Source organism: Mchenga conophoros, linkage group LG17 (genome assembly GCF_057382185.1).
Source record: "Mchenga conophoros isolate Kocher_MC1m ecotype Shallow Benthic linkage group LG17, M_conophoros_male_GT1.1, whole genome shotgun sequence".
In the NCBI taxonomy this organism is placed as follows: domain Eukaryota; kingdom Metazoa; phylum Chordata; class Actinopteri; order Cichliformes; family Cichlidae; genus Mchenga; species Mchenga conophoros.
Window position 1 is genome coordinate 31249251 of NC_140542.1, and position 21193 is coordinate 31270443.

Genomic DNA, 21193 nt, shown 5'->3' on the forward strand with positions numbered 1-21193 from the left:
CAGAGTACATAAGGATTATTTCACATTTCATGCTACATAAAAAAGCAATGAACAGAATAAAATTAATAGCACCCGCAGTAATTTACTAAATGAAAGAATACCATGTGCTCACTGACTGAGTGCATTCACAGTTGAGTGAGTTGGTTTATCATGAATGATCCAAAACTAATTTCACTGTCTCTGCAACAACTTCCTGCCTCGATCCTGCACTTTAAAGGTCAGCTGAGCTCCTCTGGCAGGAAAGGATGAAGAGAGGAGGGAGGAAAGGCTCTTCTTAGCTGGATTTGACCCGACACACAGCAGCCTTGAATCACAGAGCTACTGCATTGTGTATGTGTCGTCTACTCAAATCTGGACCGTTAAAAACTGCTGAGCTCACTGCCGTAGACTGCAGTGAGGGGGCGGCTTGCATAACAGGGAAACAGAAGCCGAAAACACAGGCAGGTGTATGCTGGACAGAGGTGGAGGAATGGCTTTGAAAATAAGAAAGATGCTTTTAGTAAATTTCAAAGTCAGATGAGTGTCTGTAGGTTTTAAGCACATTCACAAAGCCTTATAAAGGACTCGCATGGCTAAAGTGTAAAGTTACACTTAACACATGAGTGATGCTTTAAGTAGTATTTTTTTTCTTTACAGTGGCTGCTACTATTTGAAAAGAGTTGCAGATATTCTAAGGATGTGACTTCACTTCTAAGGAGCTTTAAAGTGTCTTTTGGGCCCGTTGAATTGATTATTTTTTAGCATCAGGCCTCCCACTGTTTGCAAACACTTTTAACATATCATCTTCAGAGTATGTCAGGGTAGTGTTGACGGTTTTATATTTCTGCCCCCAAGTGGACAAAAAAAAAAATTCAGTTATTGCAGGAAGTTTTGTGGAAGCTTACTAAAAAATGCAATTATTGACATAAACTGTATATAAAAGATGGTTGCACCTATAGTGAACACTCATTTAAAAGCTAAATTACAGATTCATAATATTTCACTCAAAACTGAAGAACAAATGGCTGTTAGTGAAATCATCCACACAGAAAGACATTAACTGTTAAAAATTCTTCAATACTGTCGGCGCACACCTGACGATTAAAGCGGCAACCTTTAATGGATCGACTCCCACCTGCACTAAAGTCTTGCAAGAGTGTCATGCACGGTGGAGAAAACACAACCAGACCAACGAGAATCAAGTCAAACATTGAACCTTTTATTAGCTAGGCTCATATTTAAAGTAGAAACCACACTACAAGTATTTCTTTCCCCTTTACAAAACTCATTATGTACACTACAGTGCTGACAGTTAAAAAGAACAGAAAACAAACAAACAAAGAAAAACTGGAGATAAATGAACTCTGTGAAAACAATTCTAGCCCCTGAAGACCTTTTGTTTTCAGCCATAACTTTTTTGTCACATTTCTACAAAAAAATAGAGAAGTTCCTGTCGTGTTTCTGTAACATCCAAAAGCCAAAAAGCGTATAAAGAGCGGCATAGCGCCTCACAACTGTTATCAAGTGCTTAATTATCACCTCGCTCTCCCCCAGAGCCATACAGTGAAGAGTTCTCACTGTGAACGTTGAGGCAAACTGACGACAAAAAGCTAAGGCGTTATCTGTCATTTTCCAAAATTTTTCAGGCTTGTGGTGAAACGAATCATTAAGGAAAAGAAACCCAAAAAACCTTCTGAACACTGCTGAACCCTCCGACCTCAGATGTTTGGAGAGCTTCCAGCGGCTTTAGACACCAATTTAAGGCTTTGCTCTGATTTTCCAGTTAAAACTAAGACCCCTTCACTGTATGTCTCTGGACCATCTAGTATTTCACAGTTAAGGACAGGCACTGGGGAAATGTGGGCTACATTAGCAATATCGATAGTAAAAAACAAAAAAGACAAAACAAAATCAAGACACCAACAAAGATACACAACTCTGTGACATGCACCGAGACAGACGAGTTTGACTCTCATGATCAGATATTTGGAGAAACATATATTCTTCATAGGCGCTGCTAAAAATTCCACATAAAATAATTTACTGTACTTTTAAACACTTCAGTCTGTGGTTCATAAATAAAACATTTCATAGACTCCACACTGTAGAGAAAGCAGACTTCAGGTAAATAGATAAATAGTGCTTTGGAAACGAGCTCTTGACAGCGTACCGTCTGTTTTCGAAGTGTAAATAAAAAAAATAAATAAAAAGTGAGCCTGAATGCACTGAAGTTACAGTCTTGGAAGAACCTGAAATTGCCCTGTGGATAATCTAATGGAATCTGCAAGTCTCGACTCAAAGTTTCCACAATAATACCAACTGCATTTTCACACGCACTAAAACTGCTGTGATGAGTCACGTTTGGGATGTCTTGGCTATGCTGCATCTGTATGATATTGCTCTTTGAATCCTAGCTCACAGTGAGCTGTCATCGTAGCTGCTTGTTAATAAAACACAGATCCGGTTAAGGGGATAAAAATCGAGGTTCAGGATGTGCCCTGAATGCGTTTTCCTGAGACTTCTGGAGGCCCTGGGTCGAGTTTGTTCACAAAACTTGTTCTCAAAATTAAGAAACCCTGGCACACATCCAGGAGACGGGCGAAAAACAAAAAGAAAAGCAGCAAAATTACACAAAGAGCCCACTGTGGCGTTAAGGGCAGCCAGCACAGGACAACCTCAGTACTTTGAAAAATGTGACTCTTAGTGGCCTGACTGAATGCAGTTCTACTGCATGCTGGAGCTCAGATAATGTTGAGTAGCATTAAAAAACTACAGCAACATTATAGCATTATAGCTCTAAATACAATATTAGGGAAAAGTACTGTGATAGACTGTATAGTGCAGTACAGTAATGAAGTGTAGGAACATTAAATCAATACACCAGCGGTGATCCATCATTATTTCAGAAACAGTCTTGGGCACGGAGAACATACGAGAAAAAAAAAGCCACAAAAATGGAAGCATTAGCTGCAAGTTTCACAAAAAGGCCACACTTACAACCTTTATTCTATATTTATATAAATATCTGACACAAGTCTGGAGAAATCTTCACTTCCTACATCTGACAGGCTCACAGATAATCTGATGTTTGAAAGGACTTATGCTCACTTCACTTAAAAACAAAACAAAAAAAACAGAGCCAGACAGCAGTTTGGCAGACGACAGGGCTCATTTGAGCCTGAATAATCTCTCCTTCAGAGTTCAGATGGCTAAAGGCCAAAGCTACCTGTAAATGAAAGGAATTCTCCATCACACTTTTTAACCTGTGCACGACCAAAGCATCTGTACAATCTAAGCCAGTTCAGTCCAGAGGTCTGGGTTATATCGAGTCCAACGCTGCTTGATAAACTATGATACTGTGTCTGCTTTCTCCCTCTTTAGTTATTTATTTTACATTGTTTTACAACAGCACAACCAAAATGAAACCTTATACGTATACAGTCATTTAAAAAGAGTTTCATTACGTACAAAAAACTACTATAAAATCTGCTTCGGCTCCTCTTCGTGGTTTGGGGGTGGGGGGAAAACAGCAGGGCGAGGTTGAGGTGGTGGGTGAGGAGGAAGAGGGGGGGGAGGGGGGTGTGGGGAGGAGGATGGCGGTGGAGGAGGAGGTGGGTAAGGGAAAGACTGTGACAGGGAGAGCTGAACCTGCATGGATGCTGAGGTCTGGTATTGCGGTTGTAGGGGGTAAGCACCCGGCGGCTGCGAGAGGAAAGGCTGAGGGGGGAGGAAGGGGTGGGAGGTGAAGCTGGGATGCTGGGTGGGGAAGAAGGTTTTGGCGAACTGGTGTGGATGGGAAAGGTGAGGGGAGAGAGACTGGGTGTTAGTGAGGGGAGAGCTTAGAGGAGGGGAGGCCATTAGTGGGGGCTGGAAGTACGGCTGGGACTGTGTGGTGATATTTGGTTGGTGATGCAGGTGAAGCGGGCTCAGGTGGACCGAATGTGGCGGTGCTTTCTGGGTGAGAAAAGAGTTTAGCGTTTGAGGCTGTGTGGGAAGGGAAGGACTGGAGAGGGTGTTTTGGGGGAGCCCTGGAGGTCTGTGAGGGATGTGGGAATGCGGCAGGAGAGGGGAGAAAGAGAGGGGAAGCATCTGAGGGAGGGGAGGAGGTGGGAGATGCTGGGGTGTGTATTGCTGCATGTAGTTTCCTTGCCTCGAGGCGTCCTGTGGTGGATGTACTGGCAAATCCACGGATGTCCTGGAGTCTGAGTCTAAAGTGTGAGTCTGTGCCTCTGGGCGTGTTTGTGTCCGCATGTCGATCCCTGTGTAAGTCCATGTGTTGATTTCGGAGGGGTGTGTTTTTACATCCACAGTGGGCGACCCCTGTGACCACCCCTGTGTCTGTGTGTCTGTGACCGGGAGCGAGTCTTTGTCCTTCGGTTGATCTGACTCCGAGGAAGGAAGAGGCTGAGAAGAAGGAGGAAGCGTGGAGAGAAGAGATTCCACTGCAGGCTTGAGACTAGTCAGGGATGAAGAGGAAGCTGGCAGAGGGGAAGATGTGGACACCACAGCAGAGGAGGAGGAGGAGGAAGAAGAAGAGGTAGAAGATGGATGGGAAGCTGCAAAAGTCGAATGCAAGCTTGCGACAGGTGAAGGTGAAAACGCTGACGAGGTGGAAGACTTTGGGGATGATTTCGGAGAAGCTGAAGAGGAGGAACTTCTACTGGAAGACGTTGTTCTGCTGTCTAAGAGATGGTGGTGGTGGTGGTGATGAGGTTTAGATAATATTTTGGGTTCTGTGTCCCGATCAAGAGGAAGGAAAGCAGGAGGGGACATAGTGCGAGGTGGAGGAGATTTATTCTTGCAGGCAGGGGCTGGAGATTCTGCCTTCACCTTTGCAGGAGGTGAATCCTGCCGTTTAGGGCCTCTTTCTTCAGCTGCCCTCTCCATCACCTCCTGTTTGTCTGAGTGTGCTGAGAGAGCAGGCTGGGACGGGGGAGGTGGATGCTGAAGGCAATCACTGTCCTCCTCCTTTCTGCCAGTTGGCAATGTCCTGCTTTCTGCCACCTCAACCTCAACATCCTCATCCTTTATCCTCTTCTTCTCATCCTCCTTTTCCCCCTCAAAAACCGATTCAGTCTCTTCCACTTTCAGCTCAACCTTCTCCTTCTGCTCCTCCTCCCCCCCTTCTCCCTTGTGGTACTGCAGGAGGCGGACATGCCATGCCAGGCTGCAGACAGCAGAAACTGTCTTGAACTGGTGGACCACATTGCGGGGGATGAAGTAGATGTCATCGTGGCACAGGCGGATGCGAGCATAACGAATGCCTTCCCGCCGCAGCTGGTTTAGTTTGGCGTCGTCCACCCACTGCACACACTGTACAGAGAGAGGGCGGGAAGACGGTTAAAAACGGAGGAGAGGAAGAAAATAGATGTCATAATACCATGAGAATAAGAATTTGAGCAGCAGAGGGCCATGCTGACTTAGATAAAGTAAACAAAAGGACATGCATCGCAAAACTGATTGAAAACACATTTACACGTCAGAATGAAAGTATTACTAACATTAGAAAACAAATTTATTTAAATTCTTTATTAAGATTTAAATTAGCCTACATCCTTCCAGTTGTCTGATATGCACTGCTTCACAGGACACTGAGAAAACCGGCTGCATGAAGTTAAAAGGCAGCAGCCTCTTGCTAACAATTCGAGAGTTGTTTTGGTTTCCTTTAAGGATGCCGAGCTGCATTGAAATGGTCTGCAGGCTTGTTCCAATCCCCGGGGGGGACATTTTGCTGACGCACGATTCAAAACTCACAGATTAAATAAATTCAAAATAGAATTCCTTTGCATAACGAGTCAGAACAGCAGCAGCAAGACAAAATCTTGTTCTCTGAAGTTGCTTTTGATCTCCTTGAGTGCAGGTTGTACTTATGCAGTCTGCACAAGGGGAGCTGGAGTCTCTTTATCTCAAAAAGGAAAAGAAGCTACACAGACTGCAAAATCAAAGCTGGCAGAAAGGACTAGAGGAACTTTAATGTGTTTTTTTAAATAATTTGTATTTTTGTCATTTTTTAAAAATAGGTAAAAAAAAAAAAAAAAAGAGCAGTGTGTTTGTTGTTTTTGGTGAAGTTAGATTGTTTTGGCAGTAATTCATTAACTATACTGCTCAAATATTTATTTCACTTTAAATAAACATTTATCTTATGGGGGATTTTTCTGAAATTTAAATAAAATTCACATGATACATAAATAAATATGAAAAAACAGTTGGTGATCACAGAGGACGTCTGGCAGGGACCTGGATCGAGACTAGTGATATTTAACATTTAATTCTTCCTCCACGGAAAGATGTCTGCGGGTGCAGATGGACACAACAATTAACCCGGAGAAATAAACTAAACTACATAAGCAAAAAATAAATACAGAAGAACTATAACTATAATTATTTACTATAGTAACACTTGTCTTTTCTTGTCTTAAGACAAACCTCTAGCTGAGGTTAAAATTGTCCACCGGGTGGCAGCATCCATCATCAGGTTTACACTCAGTTGATATTTTGGTAACACTTTATCCAATATGAGTTATTATAAAGGTCAATTTACTGGGAGTAATAGGAGTGAGTGAGCACAGGTGTGTGTGTGTGTGTGTGTGTGTGTGTGTGTGTGTGTGTGTGTGTGTGTGTGTATAATGTAACACCTGAGACAGCGGGGGTTCATGTAAGTCCAACTGCAGCCTCTGAACTACATAAGGGAAATCACCAGCGTGGAAACACACAACATCTTTGGTTACACGAGGAGGCTCCAAGCTGAAAACGAGCAAGGGGGGAGGGAAGAGAGAAGGATTATATGATATCCGTCAGTGACTAAGCTGTGTAAATACAGAGCGTGTGTCACTTCCACACAGACGGCTGCTTACCAAACTGTCTGACATTTACAGCGTGCGCTACTGTCGCTTCAACGCCTACCTTTCTACGGAGCATACGGCCTTCAGCACCCCCACGGCCGCCGTGGTTTGGCGCTCGAAACCCTGTCCGATGTGATCGGCGTGGGCTCGCGTCCGATCCTCGAACAGCATCTCTCTGGGCTCGCTGGTCCTGGGCAGGGACTGAAGCAGGTTCTTCACCTCATTTGCGGAGCTAAGAGAAAAAGCAGAGTGAAAAAGTAGAAAAACACAGCGTGCCCACACAGTTTGTGTTTCTCACCTGTCTGCTTCCCTGCTGTCTAAATAAAGAAGGAAATGACTAAAGGTGAGTGGGATGCTCACTCTCCTAGGCTCTTTCTTTCCCGTCTGCTTTATAACAGCACAAAGAGACCTGCTGCTGTTGCTGTTGTATTATCAGCATCAGCTAAGACAGAGACAGAAGCATCTACAATAACAAATCAATCAGCCATAGGGATACACAGAGCGATACTGCCTTTAAATGATTTGTAAATAAGATGGATTTTACCACAATCAGCAACCAGTATTTATCTCGTCTAGTCTAAATTTTAAATGTTCAAATCCTGCCTGTCAAAGCGTTTACAACATATAATAAAGTAATAAAGACTGCTTTGTTTTTGGCTTTAAGGGGAAATAAATACAACAAAAATAATGAAATAAATAGATAAACGATTCAAACATTGACATTGAACCACAATTTTGCAATTGCCGCCTCTGTAACAGCCAGCGCTGATGTCATGTTATACTTTGTTCCTTATTAGTTGGCAAAGCTATGACTTGGCCTAGATGCTTGCAGGTCAAATTTAAGACCTTTTTAATAACACTTAGAACAAAATTTTACACCAAGCTTCACATCAGAAGTGAAAAATATGTTCTCTCCAAGTAAACACATTAATGTCAGTTCAAACAATTGTTATTCGTGAGCCATTTGTCATGAAAGTCACATCTTCCCTTTTCTAATGAGCACGCTGGCTAACAAAGCCGTCATCATAGTCGTCCCCAGTGTTTCCATCAGTGTGTGCAAGACGGGCAGCAGGCCAGGCCTAAGCACTGGGGGAATTTTTGTTTATTTTGGTTTGCATTTATTTTCTGGGGAAAATCTTTAATTGGCATCAGCACAAACTGTCCGTACACATATAAAAATATTCTGAAAGCTTTAGGTGAACAGGTGATCAATTACATTATGCTATCTAATTCTTTAGAGACCAAATAAATACATAAATAAATAAATAAAAGTGAAATATTTAAGATCCAATCAAATTTAAGATATTTTAAGGACCCATAGACATCTTGTCTTTACTTTTCCCTCATCTTATCCAGTGTAGCTGGATCTAATCTAAAAATCCTTATCCTTGATCCACATGCTGGAATTTTTGTCATAAATGAAAAGGTCATTTGTGTACGAGTATGGACACTTTTGCACTCGGCTTATTATTTTTCATATTGTTTCCTGTTAGAGATTTGTTTGTTTTTCAATTGAACTATACAGGTTACAGGTCACATTAAATGTGGGACACATTTTGAAATGATTTATTGTAGTCTCATTTTTAATAATCACAAAAATCTGGCATTTTAACAGGGTTGTCTACACTTTTCACATCCACTGTATACCTCAACTATTAAGCCAGAACGTGGAAACTTCACAGCCTGAGGGTAAGCCGATGTAAACTTAACGAACAAGCAGGCATGTTTGTTTTAAAAAGACTTACAAGAACAAACAGATCCCTAAAAACTGCGCGTTATTTAATGAAAGTGTCAGCGCTCACAGTTAAGTAGTCGATACGTTTAATGTTTGATAGAAGCAGGATGAAAAAGGCGTGTTTCAGCCTGTGGCTTCAGTGAGAGTTTCTGAAACATTTGTGGGTGTAACCCTCATCAAAGCACCATTCATGCTCAGTCTGGTTTCCACACCACACAGAATTTACCCATGTATTAATAACTCCTCCACTTTGATACATAACACACATATTAACAGTATAAAATACTGCAGATAATTTACATATTTGAGGTCATTTTATAAATGTAAGAATTTATTGCACTTCTCTGATTCACATGCAAGATGTAGTATGAACCAAAAGATGAAAGATAAAACAACAAACCCACAATGCGTCTACACAATTACTGCAGGCCTTCAACAGATATGTCAGATTTTCTAGCTCCGGATGCCCCCCCCACTCCCAAATCTAATCATTTTATTCAATTCAGTTTTATTTATATAGCGCCAGATCACAACAATAGTTGCCTCATGGTGCTTTATGGTTCCGTGTTTGCTGCCGGCATAATGCGTGTTTACAAATAAGTGTGAAAAATTGTAGATCTACAACATTCTCTCGCATTTAAAAAAAAAAAAAAGAGAGAGAGAGAAAAAGCCCAAAAAACACAAGCTGCGTTTCAAGCAGTGTAACGGCAAAAGCTAGACGATGTACACATACGAAGTCTGCGCTTGGCTTCATGTGTGCAGACTGAAGAGCTGTGAAGGAAAAGCATAGGAATGAGCCGTGCTGCCAAACAATAGAAGTACTGCAGTCAGCTCACTGCTGGATCAGTGACTCACACTGGAGCTGCAGTCAAATTCAAACAAGAGTATAAACACACGCACAGAGTTTGCGAGAGAGTCCTTCGAGAGAGTAACACACACACACACACAGACAAGCTTCGAAACTACCCGTGCTGAATGCTGAATTGTGCGTTCATTCATTCAGAGATAAGAAGAGAGAGGCATGAGCTGGTGGAAGAGGAAGAAAGAAGCAGGGGAAAATAGTGCAGAGAGTGGATGGGGGTAGATGAAAAACACACACACACACACACACACACACACACACACACACAGAGCTCAGTGTGTCTGAGCTGACTGCAGGCTGACAGTAATAAATGTAAAACCAGGAAAGCTGGTAAGTGAAACTGTGAAAAGGGAGAGCGTAAAGGGAAGAGTGCTGAATGTGCACATCTTTGAAGCCTACCATCCGCTGCAAATCTTTAACTACATGTGAGGTCGTGTTATTCTCCCACCGTGTCTGCTGGTAGTGTGCACCAAAATGTCAGGAGAGATTCCTGCGCCTTTATTGCCAGTTAAAGCAGGACTGAGGGGTAGATGAGTAGAAGAGGGCGCAAGGAGATAATAGGGCTGGTGGGATAAAGAAGGAGGGAGGTGGGGAGTATGTGGATATAAAGGGAGAAAGCAATGGAGGAAAGCAATGCTCTCTGAACATACAAGAGCTGTTTTTGTGTGTGTTAATTATATTGATTTTTGGCCAGGTTCTGCATTTAAAACTCAATTTAGCCCCAAAGTAATATGTGCCAAATGAAATTCATCAACAAAAGCACACAAATGTTGTTAATGGTTGTGTAACTCTATTCCGTAATATTTTGAAAAATGTAGATAATACCAGAATATATGATATATTAATAATTGGGATACCATGTTTGAAAACTGATCATTTGTTATATTCTCTAGTGGTTTATTTATTTGGAGCATTTTAAGCCTTTATTTGACAGGAAAGTGAAGGGAAATGAAGGGACTGGTGGGTTGCCTTGTCAACCAGGTGAGGTTGACAAAGCAAAACCGATCAGGAACATGTATACAAAATCTAATAAAATATGAAAAAACAAAGGTAAAAGTTAATCTGGAGTAAAATGCAATTAAAAAAAACCAATAAAACAATTTCAACTACACAACAAAAGCACAAATACAGATCAAAATGCAGTAAATGTGGTACTAAATGTAGTAAAAACAGCTCAGTAAATATCAGTGTAAGTATAGTAGACAGTGCAGAGCACATAAAGTGTGAAGTGCTTGAAATAAAAGGTTAACGTCACGTTAACATCCTTTTTTCTTTCAGAAGCGTTCCACGTCTGTCTCTTCGTTGCTAAGCTTTGCGGGTTTGATCAGCTCACGCTGGCTGTCACGCTCACATCACATTCTTCGTCAATCCTCTGTCTTTCTTCAAAATGGTGCTGGCCCCGGCTGCTGCTGCCGCTTCTACTATGCAATTACAGTAAATCTGTGTGAGCGTGGCGCCCTTTCAACAAGAGCTGAAATATTTTGGTTTATTTTCATCATCTGACCACTATAATCAAGCTGAATTCTCAGACTGAGAGTCTCAGCGCTGTCAGAAAGGCACAACAGTTTGACCTTTCCACTGAAACTACTGAGAAATAAAAAGCAGCGCCGCAAAGAGACGCTGCTCATGCGCCAGCAGCCTTCCTCCAAACAGCGCAAGGCCAAACTGCAGCCAAGGACTCGCTGCAAACATCACGTCCTCCTCTCCTCCTCACTACTTCTCCATATTTCTTTTGACATGCTTTCTTTTTTGATGTCTCTTTTCTTATTCACACACTGACAGACATGAAAAACACCTGAGCTCCTGAGAACAGCAGCATGTGAAGTCCTCAATAAATCAACTTCAAGCAGAAAACAGAAGTCAAGAAGAAGCGGAAAACAGACTGTAATAGAAACTATCTGTGGAGGTAGCAAGGACAGAGAAATGAGGCCGGAGCTGCAAGGCGGGTGAAAGATTGAGAAATTTCCTACATGCAAGTCTGGTTTTATTTTTTATTTCCGTTAACTGAAAGGTTTCATTTGCCCCCCTCCAACATGTACTTTTAGTTTTACTAACTTTGGTCTAAACCCAGTGGACCATGAAAAGACAAAACACATTAATGTGTACCATAATATAGGAAATTTGGTGCACACAAATTGAAAAGCAGGCACACTTAACCTAATAATTAAAAATAGGACATCTCCTATGAACTAAAGGACTAAAGCTGCTAATAAAAGTGTGCTTAGTTGAAATCGGCGTGAAATCACAGACTTCTTCCAATAAAGAATCATCATCTTATCAACTGACTCATCTCTTAAGCTAAAAATCAACCAACCAACCGATGCCACCACTAATGACCTGAGACATGAGAGAGAAATAAATGAAGCGAGGCAGGAATGTGTGTGATGTGCATTGTCCCACGTTTGGCTGGCTGCCATGTGAAGTGGTGTCTGATGTAACGATGATCTCATCCTAGCGGTGAGCCACATACCGCTCCCATTCACACACACACACACACACACACACACACGTTCTCTCTCATGGTCTCGCTCGCAGACATCATGCATTATGAGGCAGAGGCCGTGTTTGAGCAGCAGCGGCACAGGCAAGCAGAGAGGAGGGTAATCGTCTCATCTGGAGCAGCTCGGCTTCAACAAAGCTGCACGCTGCTTCAGATTGGAACGCTTTTTTAGCCTATAATCAGTCCTCATGGGCAGAACGGAGGGTACAGAGGCAAGCTGGCTCAATAAGTTACACAAACACACACCACCGAGGCTTGTAAACAACATTCATAAAGAGCGAAATCCCTCCTAATTCCATCTGTCTCACTGAACTGGAAACGTGAGTTGGCCTTATTTGTGCGCATCTGCAGTCTGCCGTTCACCGTTGGACTCACCGTTTTCTTTTAAAAGGAGACTTTGGTATATCAGCTACAGGTATCATCTGCTCTCCTGGTCTGACCCACATTATAGGACCGTCGTCGCTCTCTGTGGGACTCATCAGCCTCAGACTGGAAAACGTTCCCCATGGAAGAGTCCTCTGGAGCCAGACAGACAAGGAGGAAAAGAAGGAGGAGGGAAAGTGAAGACACAAGGGAATAAAAATCAAAGCATCGCCTTTTTAGTCGGCAACCAATTCATCAAGTGTTTTATTTATCTCGTGTGCAAAAACTGCTCCCCTGGCAAAACTTGTCACTGGCACCCAGGATGATTCGGAGGGTGCTGAATCTGAGCCAAAGCCGTTCATAGACAGGAAACGCCAGAGGATGTGCGTCTTTTGATATTCAGCGTGCGACGCCACTCCTCCGCAGCGCGAGCAGGAGATTTGAAGTCTCAACATAGAACAGCAAACAGAAGACGAACCTGTCACTCATGCATTTAAGGGACAGCAGTGAGTAAACGCAGCGTTTCGTGGTCTGCTCCTGCAGACAGAAACAACTTCCTGGACTAAAACAGGGAGCTGCGTCAATCGCTTGACAGGCCTCTCATTTGCCAGCCACTGCTGAGAGTCTTAGGTGTTTTGTCTTGCAGTATTCTCCATCTGCTCGGTTTGGTGTTTCCAAATGATCAGCGGTGCAAATGCGTCAAAATAGTCTAGTTATTGAATGCAATATGAGACCATACATGTGGTACTAGGAAGTAAATAAGTAGAGTAAATAAATCCTACTTTAGAGTTCAGGGATGACACTATGTCAGCCAGCTGAACATCGTCACACAACAGCTTGACTAAGCGTGCACAATTTTACTAGAACAGATGATGTTTTCTTGGAACAAATAGTAGCACATTATGAAAATGAATGCTTTTAGAGCATGAGGCAATGAGCGATTAATAAGGATGTCTCAAGAGGATACTAAGGATGAGTATCTGGGCCGACCCAGCAAAGTTTTAATGGCTCTCTTCTGGCTAAAACAAAGAAGATTAAAATCCAGTTCCTAAAGTATTATTATTTTCTGTCGGCTACTTTTTTCTAAAAGGCATTTCACTGCATTCAGTTCAGGTCGGAGACAAACATTTTGCGGACTCACTTCCATATCCAGTTCAAGCTCAAATCTTATCTGTTTGTTTGAATCCTTCTGTCACGTTTTCCATTCAGTCATTCTGTCTTTGTCAGGATTACTGCCACGCTGCTGTCCCACCCAGACTCACCTTGAGGAAAGGTGACTCTTCCAGCATGCTGAGGAATTCTGGGAAATAATTGCCGACCTCCTCGTCCACAGCTCCCACCAGGCTAATCTGTCTCATGGCCCCAGCTCTGTATGTGCCATGACTGTAGGTTTTCTTCACCTGCAGCGGGAATATAACAAACACACGCACATACTCTGTGTTATGGTGAAGTGAGGTTGATTCCTGCTGCATAATTAATCATAAAGTGGGAGTTCAGTGTTTAGCTAGAAGCATGCAAACGCTAATATTTAACATTCTCTTTCGTGTTGTGCACAGACACAGAGGTATTATAACGATAATCGAATTTTAAAACAAGTTTCCCTGGCAAACTGTAAATCACAGCTTTATTATTTCTCATCCAAAGGAGTGCAGTTCAAACAAACCATTTTCAATGTGATACACACCCACTGTTTATCATTTCACTCTCAAATCCAACTCAGAAGAAAACACATTCTCTCACTCTAACAATAAACATATCATGCAAAGTGATAAATGGAAACTAATAGTCAATAATCATCATCTGGGAAAGTTGTAGCACCTTCAACAAGCTCATTAAAGACCTCCCACTGTTGTAACAGGGGCTAGAGCAGCGTTCCCCAACCCCCGGATCACAGACCGGTACCGGTCCATGAGTCGTTTGGTGCTGGGGCACGAGAGTTGAGGCTCCTGTGTGAAATTTATGGTTTTTAGGGGTTTTTTTTATCAGTTTTTATCTTTTTTTTAATCATTTTTATTATTAAATCTGTTTCCCTGCATCGTTTCCCGTGTGCTATTATTAAGTCCTTTTATTTTTGGTACAGGTTTGTCAGACATAAACCGGTCCATGGTGCAAAAAAGGTTGGGGACCGCTGGTCTAGAGGATCTGAGTTCCTTTTTAACATACAACAGTTACCTGGTGACCAGTCCTACTAAAGAGCATTTCACCCACTTGTTTTGTTTTAATACCTTTTTTTAACACCTAAAATCATCTAACAATTAATTGTGGTTATTTCCAGCTTAGTATAGTTGCCTGCTGGACTCTACTAGAGTAACTCTGTATAGTCTATAGTTAAAACAAACATGAATGGGTGCCAGTTTAGCTCACAGGTGGAGCAGGTGACCATATGCCACAAGCCTAAATGCTTCAAATCCAAGGCCCTGTGCTACGTGTCTTCCCCCAGTCATCCTCTCTCCCTACTTTCCAGTCTGCTCTCCACTGCACTCTGATAAAAGCATAAAGCTCCAAAAACTACTTGTTCATCATAAACTGGGTATTAGTTCATCCACTACGTGAAATAAACAATTTAATTTCCTTTAAGCCAGCTTTTCCCTGATTGGTTGCCCCTTGCAAACAGAAGGTGTGAAGAACAGGTGGGTGGGATTTATGTGCTCAAAGACAGACCATTTGCCAGACACTATATTAGGCATTTAGTGTCTGGCAAAGACATCATAAACAGCTAAAAGTGATAAACAAATGACAGGAAGCAAAATAATATAATGGTCCCTTTCTCCCTCCTACAGCAAGTGTTATATGATGATATTATTTATATTAAATATAATATTATTCATGCCAATTTGGAAACACACGAAAATCTGAATTGGAGGCAGAGATCCGCATAGAAGCTGTGCATCATTACTGGGTGTCAAAATAGACACTGTGTGTGTGTTGGTGCCTTCTTTTGATGTTTCTGCTCCAGTGATGTGACTCAACGCTGTTTGCTGCTTTTCACTTGGCTGACAGAGCATCGCGCCTGTGTGACTGTGTGTCTCTAACCCGCCTCTCATACCCTTGGCCCTCAGCAGTGCCTTTTGTGTGTGCATGTGCGCGCAGTACGTGCAGCATGTGGCCTGCATGCGGTACCCTTGGCTGATCGCGATGCATGTGTGTCTGTGCGCACGCCAAATCCTTGGCTGCACACCTCCAGTGAGTCACCACTTGACAACGAGGCAGAGATAAAGGGAGAGAGAACGGAAGAGAGGCAGACCAGAGGGAGGAAAGAGACCGAGAGAGAGCGAGAGAGGATACACAAGAGAGAAAGGATGAGGGGAAGAGAGACAGATGGAGAGAAAAATGTGTAAAGAAGAGGAAGAGAAAGTTTGGGAAGACAAGCTGTGAAATGCAAGCGAGACAAAAATGAGAAAAATATCTAACTGTGACTCAGATGAAGATCAGAGCACATTGTAGGATTAATAAATGCAGAAATCCTCGTAATTCCAAAGGGTCGAAGAAAAAAAAAAGGAGGGAGGGGTGTTGATGAGGAGAGATGAGTGAAGGTTTGAAAAGATGGGAGGAGGGAAGTGAAGGGGAAGTAATGAAGATGTAAACACTAAATTGTAAAAGGACTGAAGGGGAGGGTGTTTAGCAGCTCCCAGGTGCCTTTTTATATGTAAGGTACCAGATCCCCAACAGTAGCTTAGAAGACTGTGAATGCTGGCAGCTTCAGTATGTAGAACATGTTTTTTACTCAGTAAAGGAAACAACATGTCTACCTTAATAATTCCTTGTAAATTGGTCCAAACACTTGATGAACAGATGTTTACAGCTTTTAATTCTATATTAAACTAGCAAAAATAAATCAGTGTATCATCCATAGTCATGCCGAGCCACGTGGCTGTTTGTTCACGGTTTAATATCCTCATAAGATGACACTGGCTAAAAGCTTGACATACTGACTCCATAAAGACATATAAAGACAACTTTAAATAGTCTCACTGAGTCAGTGACCTAGTTACACAGAGGGGGATGTGTTGATTCCAACACCATCGGGCTTACAAGTAATTCCTGGCTTCCACAATGTTTCTTAGCCACAGTGTGTGCATGTATTTTTGTAGTGTGTGTGTGTTCTTTTTTTCTACATGATTATAAGTGTTTGCGCTTATGAGTCTCTATTTTTGTGCGCGTGTGTTTACACGTGCGTAACTTAACACCTGACTAAACCCCCATGTTGTTTGCAAAGACAATATTCTCTCACTATCACAAGAGGATTATTAGGAAACGCGACCTGTGACTCAAATGAACGGATAAATTTAACACCCACTGGTACTGACACACACACACACACACACCTTTTCTATTTCAAGTGAAGGCAAACAGAAGGAAACAGGAAATTTGACAGACTTCCTCTGAGCTACAGTGTTCAAGATGCTCCATTCCTTTCTCTTCTCTGCGTACGTGCTTGTAAACACTGACTTCACTTGGTGTTTTACTCGCCTTACCCATTTTTTTCCCCCCTCTCATCTCCGTCAGCCTCTCCATCTCCTCCTCTGCCTCCTTCCTTCATAATGCTAACATCCCTGGTGGGAAGCCTATTAGATCAATCCTCTCTCCTTCCTGCTCTCCTTTCCGCCTCTGGTTCCCTCACTTGTTAATTCTGTAACAAGCTTCTCTTTCCTTCATCAACTCATCTTTGACCTTCTCCTGCTGAGTTCATGTCATACCATCATCTCACTAATCTGTCCAACCTCTCCCTCACCCCTGCATATCTCTTAAATTCTTTTCTCCCTCTCATCCAATTCTCTCGCTGATCATTATGTCCAGCCAGACTGCAGAGTGCTAAGTTTATTAGTCTATTTCCGTACATGCGTCACAACAAAGCTTCTGGCTGCTGACTGGTGCCTCAAACACAATTGGACATGCTTCTCTTTAACAATCTCCCACTTGGCTCGGCTACAAAGAGAGAGATGTGAATGAATGCACATCCACACTTCAATTAAAAATAATGTAATGGTCCCTTTCCGCCTCCTTTGTTATTGCTGATGAATTCTTCTAAGTTAAAGCGACACCACACTGATGCTAAGCCAACTTCTAGGTACACTGTGGAGGCTGAGCGTGGCAGCGTTTCCTTCAGGTCAGTGAGCGTCAAAAGCCTGGAGCAAGGTGCCTACACAGGATGAGGCTTTAGCTAGAATCAGATGAGCTACACATGCCGATAACCGGCATTCGATGTAGCTATAGGATTCTCAATTTAGAGATTTGAATAATCAGGGGTTTTTTGTTTTGTTTGTTTGTTATTTTTAATATGAGAAAAATTAACCATCTTAGCCTAGGGGCACAACATCTCTCAAAAAGAAAGCACCTAGAGAAATATCTATGTTAGTCTAAGCACAGCAGCTGGACTCAAAATTATAGGCAAAAATAACAAACAAAAAAATTTGTTTGTGGTGTTTTTTACGAGACTAAATGATCTCAGCTCGTTTGTTTACCATCCTTCTCACTCACAGCAGTTCTTATCGTGCTTCACCTATTTATTGCAGGTTTAGCAAATTTGTCACAACTTTTCATACTAAATTGTCACCTAATTTATTCACGCCAGTCTCAATTTCGCCTACTGTGGAGGTCAGAGGACTTCAGCAAATAGAGAGAAGAAAACGCACTGTCATCCTGTCTTTTCAGTTACGATGACTCATTTTACTGAAGTCTGTGGCTAAGTCAAGAAGCTATTGAAATATAGTAAAAAGCTGATGGTGTAGTCAATGTGAAATACCTACAAACTGCTGTTAACCTCCTCTATGCAATATTGGGTCCCAGGCAGGTCCAGAGAGTCACATGGGAAAAATGTGCATTACCCAACTAGTTGGGAGCTACGGGCAGAGTGGTAGTAAAACTTCAAAAAGTGTGACATAAACCAGAAACAACTAAAAGTTGTGCCTTGACTCTACTCCCAGCACATATCAAAAGGAGCAATGTTTACTTTGAAAACAAACAGTTTCTGGTTTGTGTCATACTTTTCAGTTTTACTACAGCTCGGAGAGTACCTGGTGAGTAATAGCGGTAGAACAGAGACTACCAGCAGCCTCCTGCAACTACTCACCAGCGGGTTGGGGAATACGTCTTAGAGAGCCAGCTAAATGGTAGTATTGTCCTGAAAGACTGGGCTCGCCACTCAGACAAACCCTCAGCACTGATATAGGATTTTTGACCCCCCCACCACAAAGTCTCATCTTTTCAAACTGTTGCAACATCTTCCTCTGTATAATCGGAATTTCTGAGCTTTTGACCAGTATTTGCTTTGAACTATACAGTATTTGTTTGCATTAAGTTGTAAGCTGCCCTTACTTACTTACTGTACAGTCTCTTATTTTATATATTCTTTACTTTTGTGTGAATCTGCAAGCTCCATCTGCCTGTCACTTTGATGCTGAATTTCCCTAATGAAGGACAATAAAGGATATTTCTATTCTAGTCAATGAGTTTACACATTTATAAAGTACTGGGCTTCTTTTCCCCCCACTCTGACCCATAAACCTGCTGGCTTTTACTTCATTTACATATGAGGCATTGCTGTGAATGTTTTTCTGCAGTGATAAAGCATTAACACAAGCACATTATGAGCACAGATTAATAAAATATTAAAAAGCTGCATTGTGCTGTTTCGCCTCGTTTTAATCTTTTGACGACGTACCGACATCATTGCTCTCAGTGACTAAAAGGAGAAAGACCAAATTACCTCAGCGTCCTAGCACACCACGTATTGACTGTTGGGCTGTACTTGCCCTGAGAAAGTGGAGAGCTGTAATCTTCCATAATTCTTACCGGTACTGAAAATGGCTTTAGACAGGTGCTGAATACAAAATACAGGCACACAGCCTGAGCAGCAGCAAAGCAACTTCAGTGCCTGCGGTCACATTGTGAGCATAACAAACATCCTCTCTTACACGCTATTCATTATCAATTGCTATAGGTACGCAAGTAACTTCGTGGAGAAGTGTATGGGTGATTGTGTCTCATACTGTGGGAGATAAATTTGAGCACAAACAAAGAAGAAAAGATTGCAAGCGGCGGCAATTTGCTTTGCTCTCCTTTCTGCACACACCAAACAAAAAGCAGCGGTCCAGTCATTTATGGCTCGATAACAGAAACATGGAGGAGAGAGATAAAAGAGAGACAGACTAACACAGCGGGAGGGAGAGAAATGGGGATGATACAACATTAATCTCTGTATATATATATATATATGTGTGTGTGTGTGTGTGTGTGTGTGTGTGTGTGTGTGTGTGTACTTGTTCCTGTGTATTTACTATCAGTATGCATGCTCACATCTGTCTGTGTGTGTGTGTGTGTGTGTGTGTGTGTGTGTGTGTGTGTGTGTGTGTGTGGACTGTAAGTGTACTTCCCAAGGTCACTGCCGAGAGCTTGGAGGGAGGGGAAAAAAAATTAACAAGACCAGTGGACAATGACGTTAGCCCTGCAAGGAACATTACTCTTAAAGGGACAGCACGGGACACATGTTTGCAGGGAAATTTAGACAAAAATTACACATTAAGGATGTTTCATGCTTTCATTTCAACTGGATTTAATTGATTCACAGTCATGCTGAGATCAAGGTGTTCCTGTGGAGGCAAAACTGTCCAAAAACAGAAGGAAATACAGGGAGAAAACATTATGAATATTCCACACAAAAGAAGAAAACAGCCAGAAGGAGAGCATTAGAACGCACAAACTGATCTACCCCCTGTAGTACACCACACACACTCTTTACAAGAGTATGGTAACCAATCCTGGCTGTACTCACATTGAAAAAGAGCAGGCGGTATCTCAGTACAAAGCCACTCAGGAGGTTTGAGGCAACAAAAAGCTTTTCATTAGTGAACTATAGACATGGGACAACTTGAAAAGAAAAGGTCTAGCTTTGTCACTGTGCCCAGAGGAGACAATCCATCCCAGCAACACACCTACATAAACAGTTCTAGTTTTTCCCGCTGTCCTCAAAAGTGTTGTGGGTCGAAAAGTGGTCAGGTGGTTTGAGAAGAAAAGCACCTTTTTGTTGATGGAGGTGAGTCTTCAACCTGCTTTACCGTGAAGCCACCACCTGGCTGACAGCAGTCATTTCTCAGAGTCTTTAACTCGACTTCTTCCCTCTCATCCCTTCGCTGCCATTTCTGTCACATTTCTTATATAAAATCCTCTCTTTCTCATCTATTTTAGACTATGCTTCATGCAGCCTCTTGTGTTATATGCTTTTAATAGTCTCTTCCCTCTCTAACAAGTATGTCCACTTGCTTTGAACGTTGATATCTCAAGATTAAGAAGCGTCAGAGTAACAGCCACGTCCAAACGTGTGCTGCACACAACGCTGATGTCGTTGATAATGTTGTCATTAAGTCTGCGAAATCAGACATCAGTTTAATGCCAAAAGCCGTTTTAATTCTGAACAGATGGAAGCAGATGACTCGACCAGATGGTTAAAGCCACAACAATACAACTTTTTCATGTTCACAGCAGCCATCCAGTCTTTTCATTTAATCATTACATTTCCCTCCCCATCATCACATCACCTTCTTCCCTTACTTTCTATATTTACCACCAGGGAGAACTGGAACAAGTTGACGACAAATATCTGAAAACTTGGCAGTTTTTTGTTTTTTTTAAATAGTTTGTTTTTTTTAAAGGTACTGGGAAACAATATGTGGAATAATAGCAGCAAGTGTAGTGGCATAATACTTAAAGACAATTAAAGCCAGCATTTTTTAAAAACAGATGCAATACTTCAAGCTTTTCTAAGCACCTCAAATCCAGTCAACTTACTCTTTACACTAAACTCAAGATGAATGAATTTCACTTGTCAACTCTGCATTGAAAATGTCTTCAGAATGTTAATTCTGAGCCTGAAAAGTTATCTTTGCAAATTGTGACAGCTGCCAACTGCTCTAGCA

At 42.0% G+C, this 21193-nt stretch overlaps 1 protein-coding gene across 1 annotated transcript in view; it reads right to left on the minus strand.

Moving 5' to 3' along the window:
- Positions 1-1177: 1177 nt before the first annotated feature.
- Positions 1178-21193, minus strand: part of LOC146555722 (uncharacterized) — a 39573-nt gene continuing 19557 nt past the window's right edge. The window contains exons 5-9 of the mRNA XM_085251945.1: positions 13544-13681; positions 12294-12436; positions 6883-7053; positions 6615-6723; positions 1178-5292 (exon numbers count right to left, since the gene is read on the minus strand). Of these exons, the coding sequence (XP_085108071.1) occupies positions 3457-5292; positions 6615-6723; positions 6883-7053; positions 12294-12436; positions 13544-13681 (2397 nt within the window). The 3' untranslated portion in view covers positions 1178-3456. The remainder of the gene's footprint in view (positions 5293-6614; positions 6724-6882; positions 7054-12293; positions 12437-13543; positions 13682-21193) is intronic.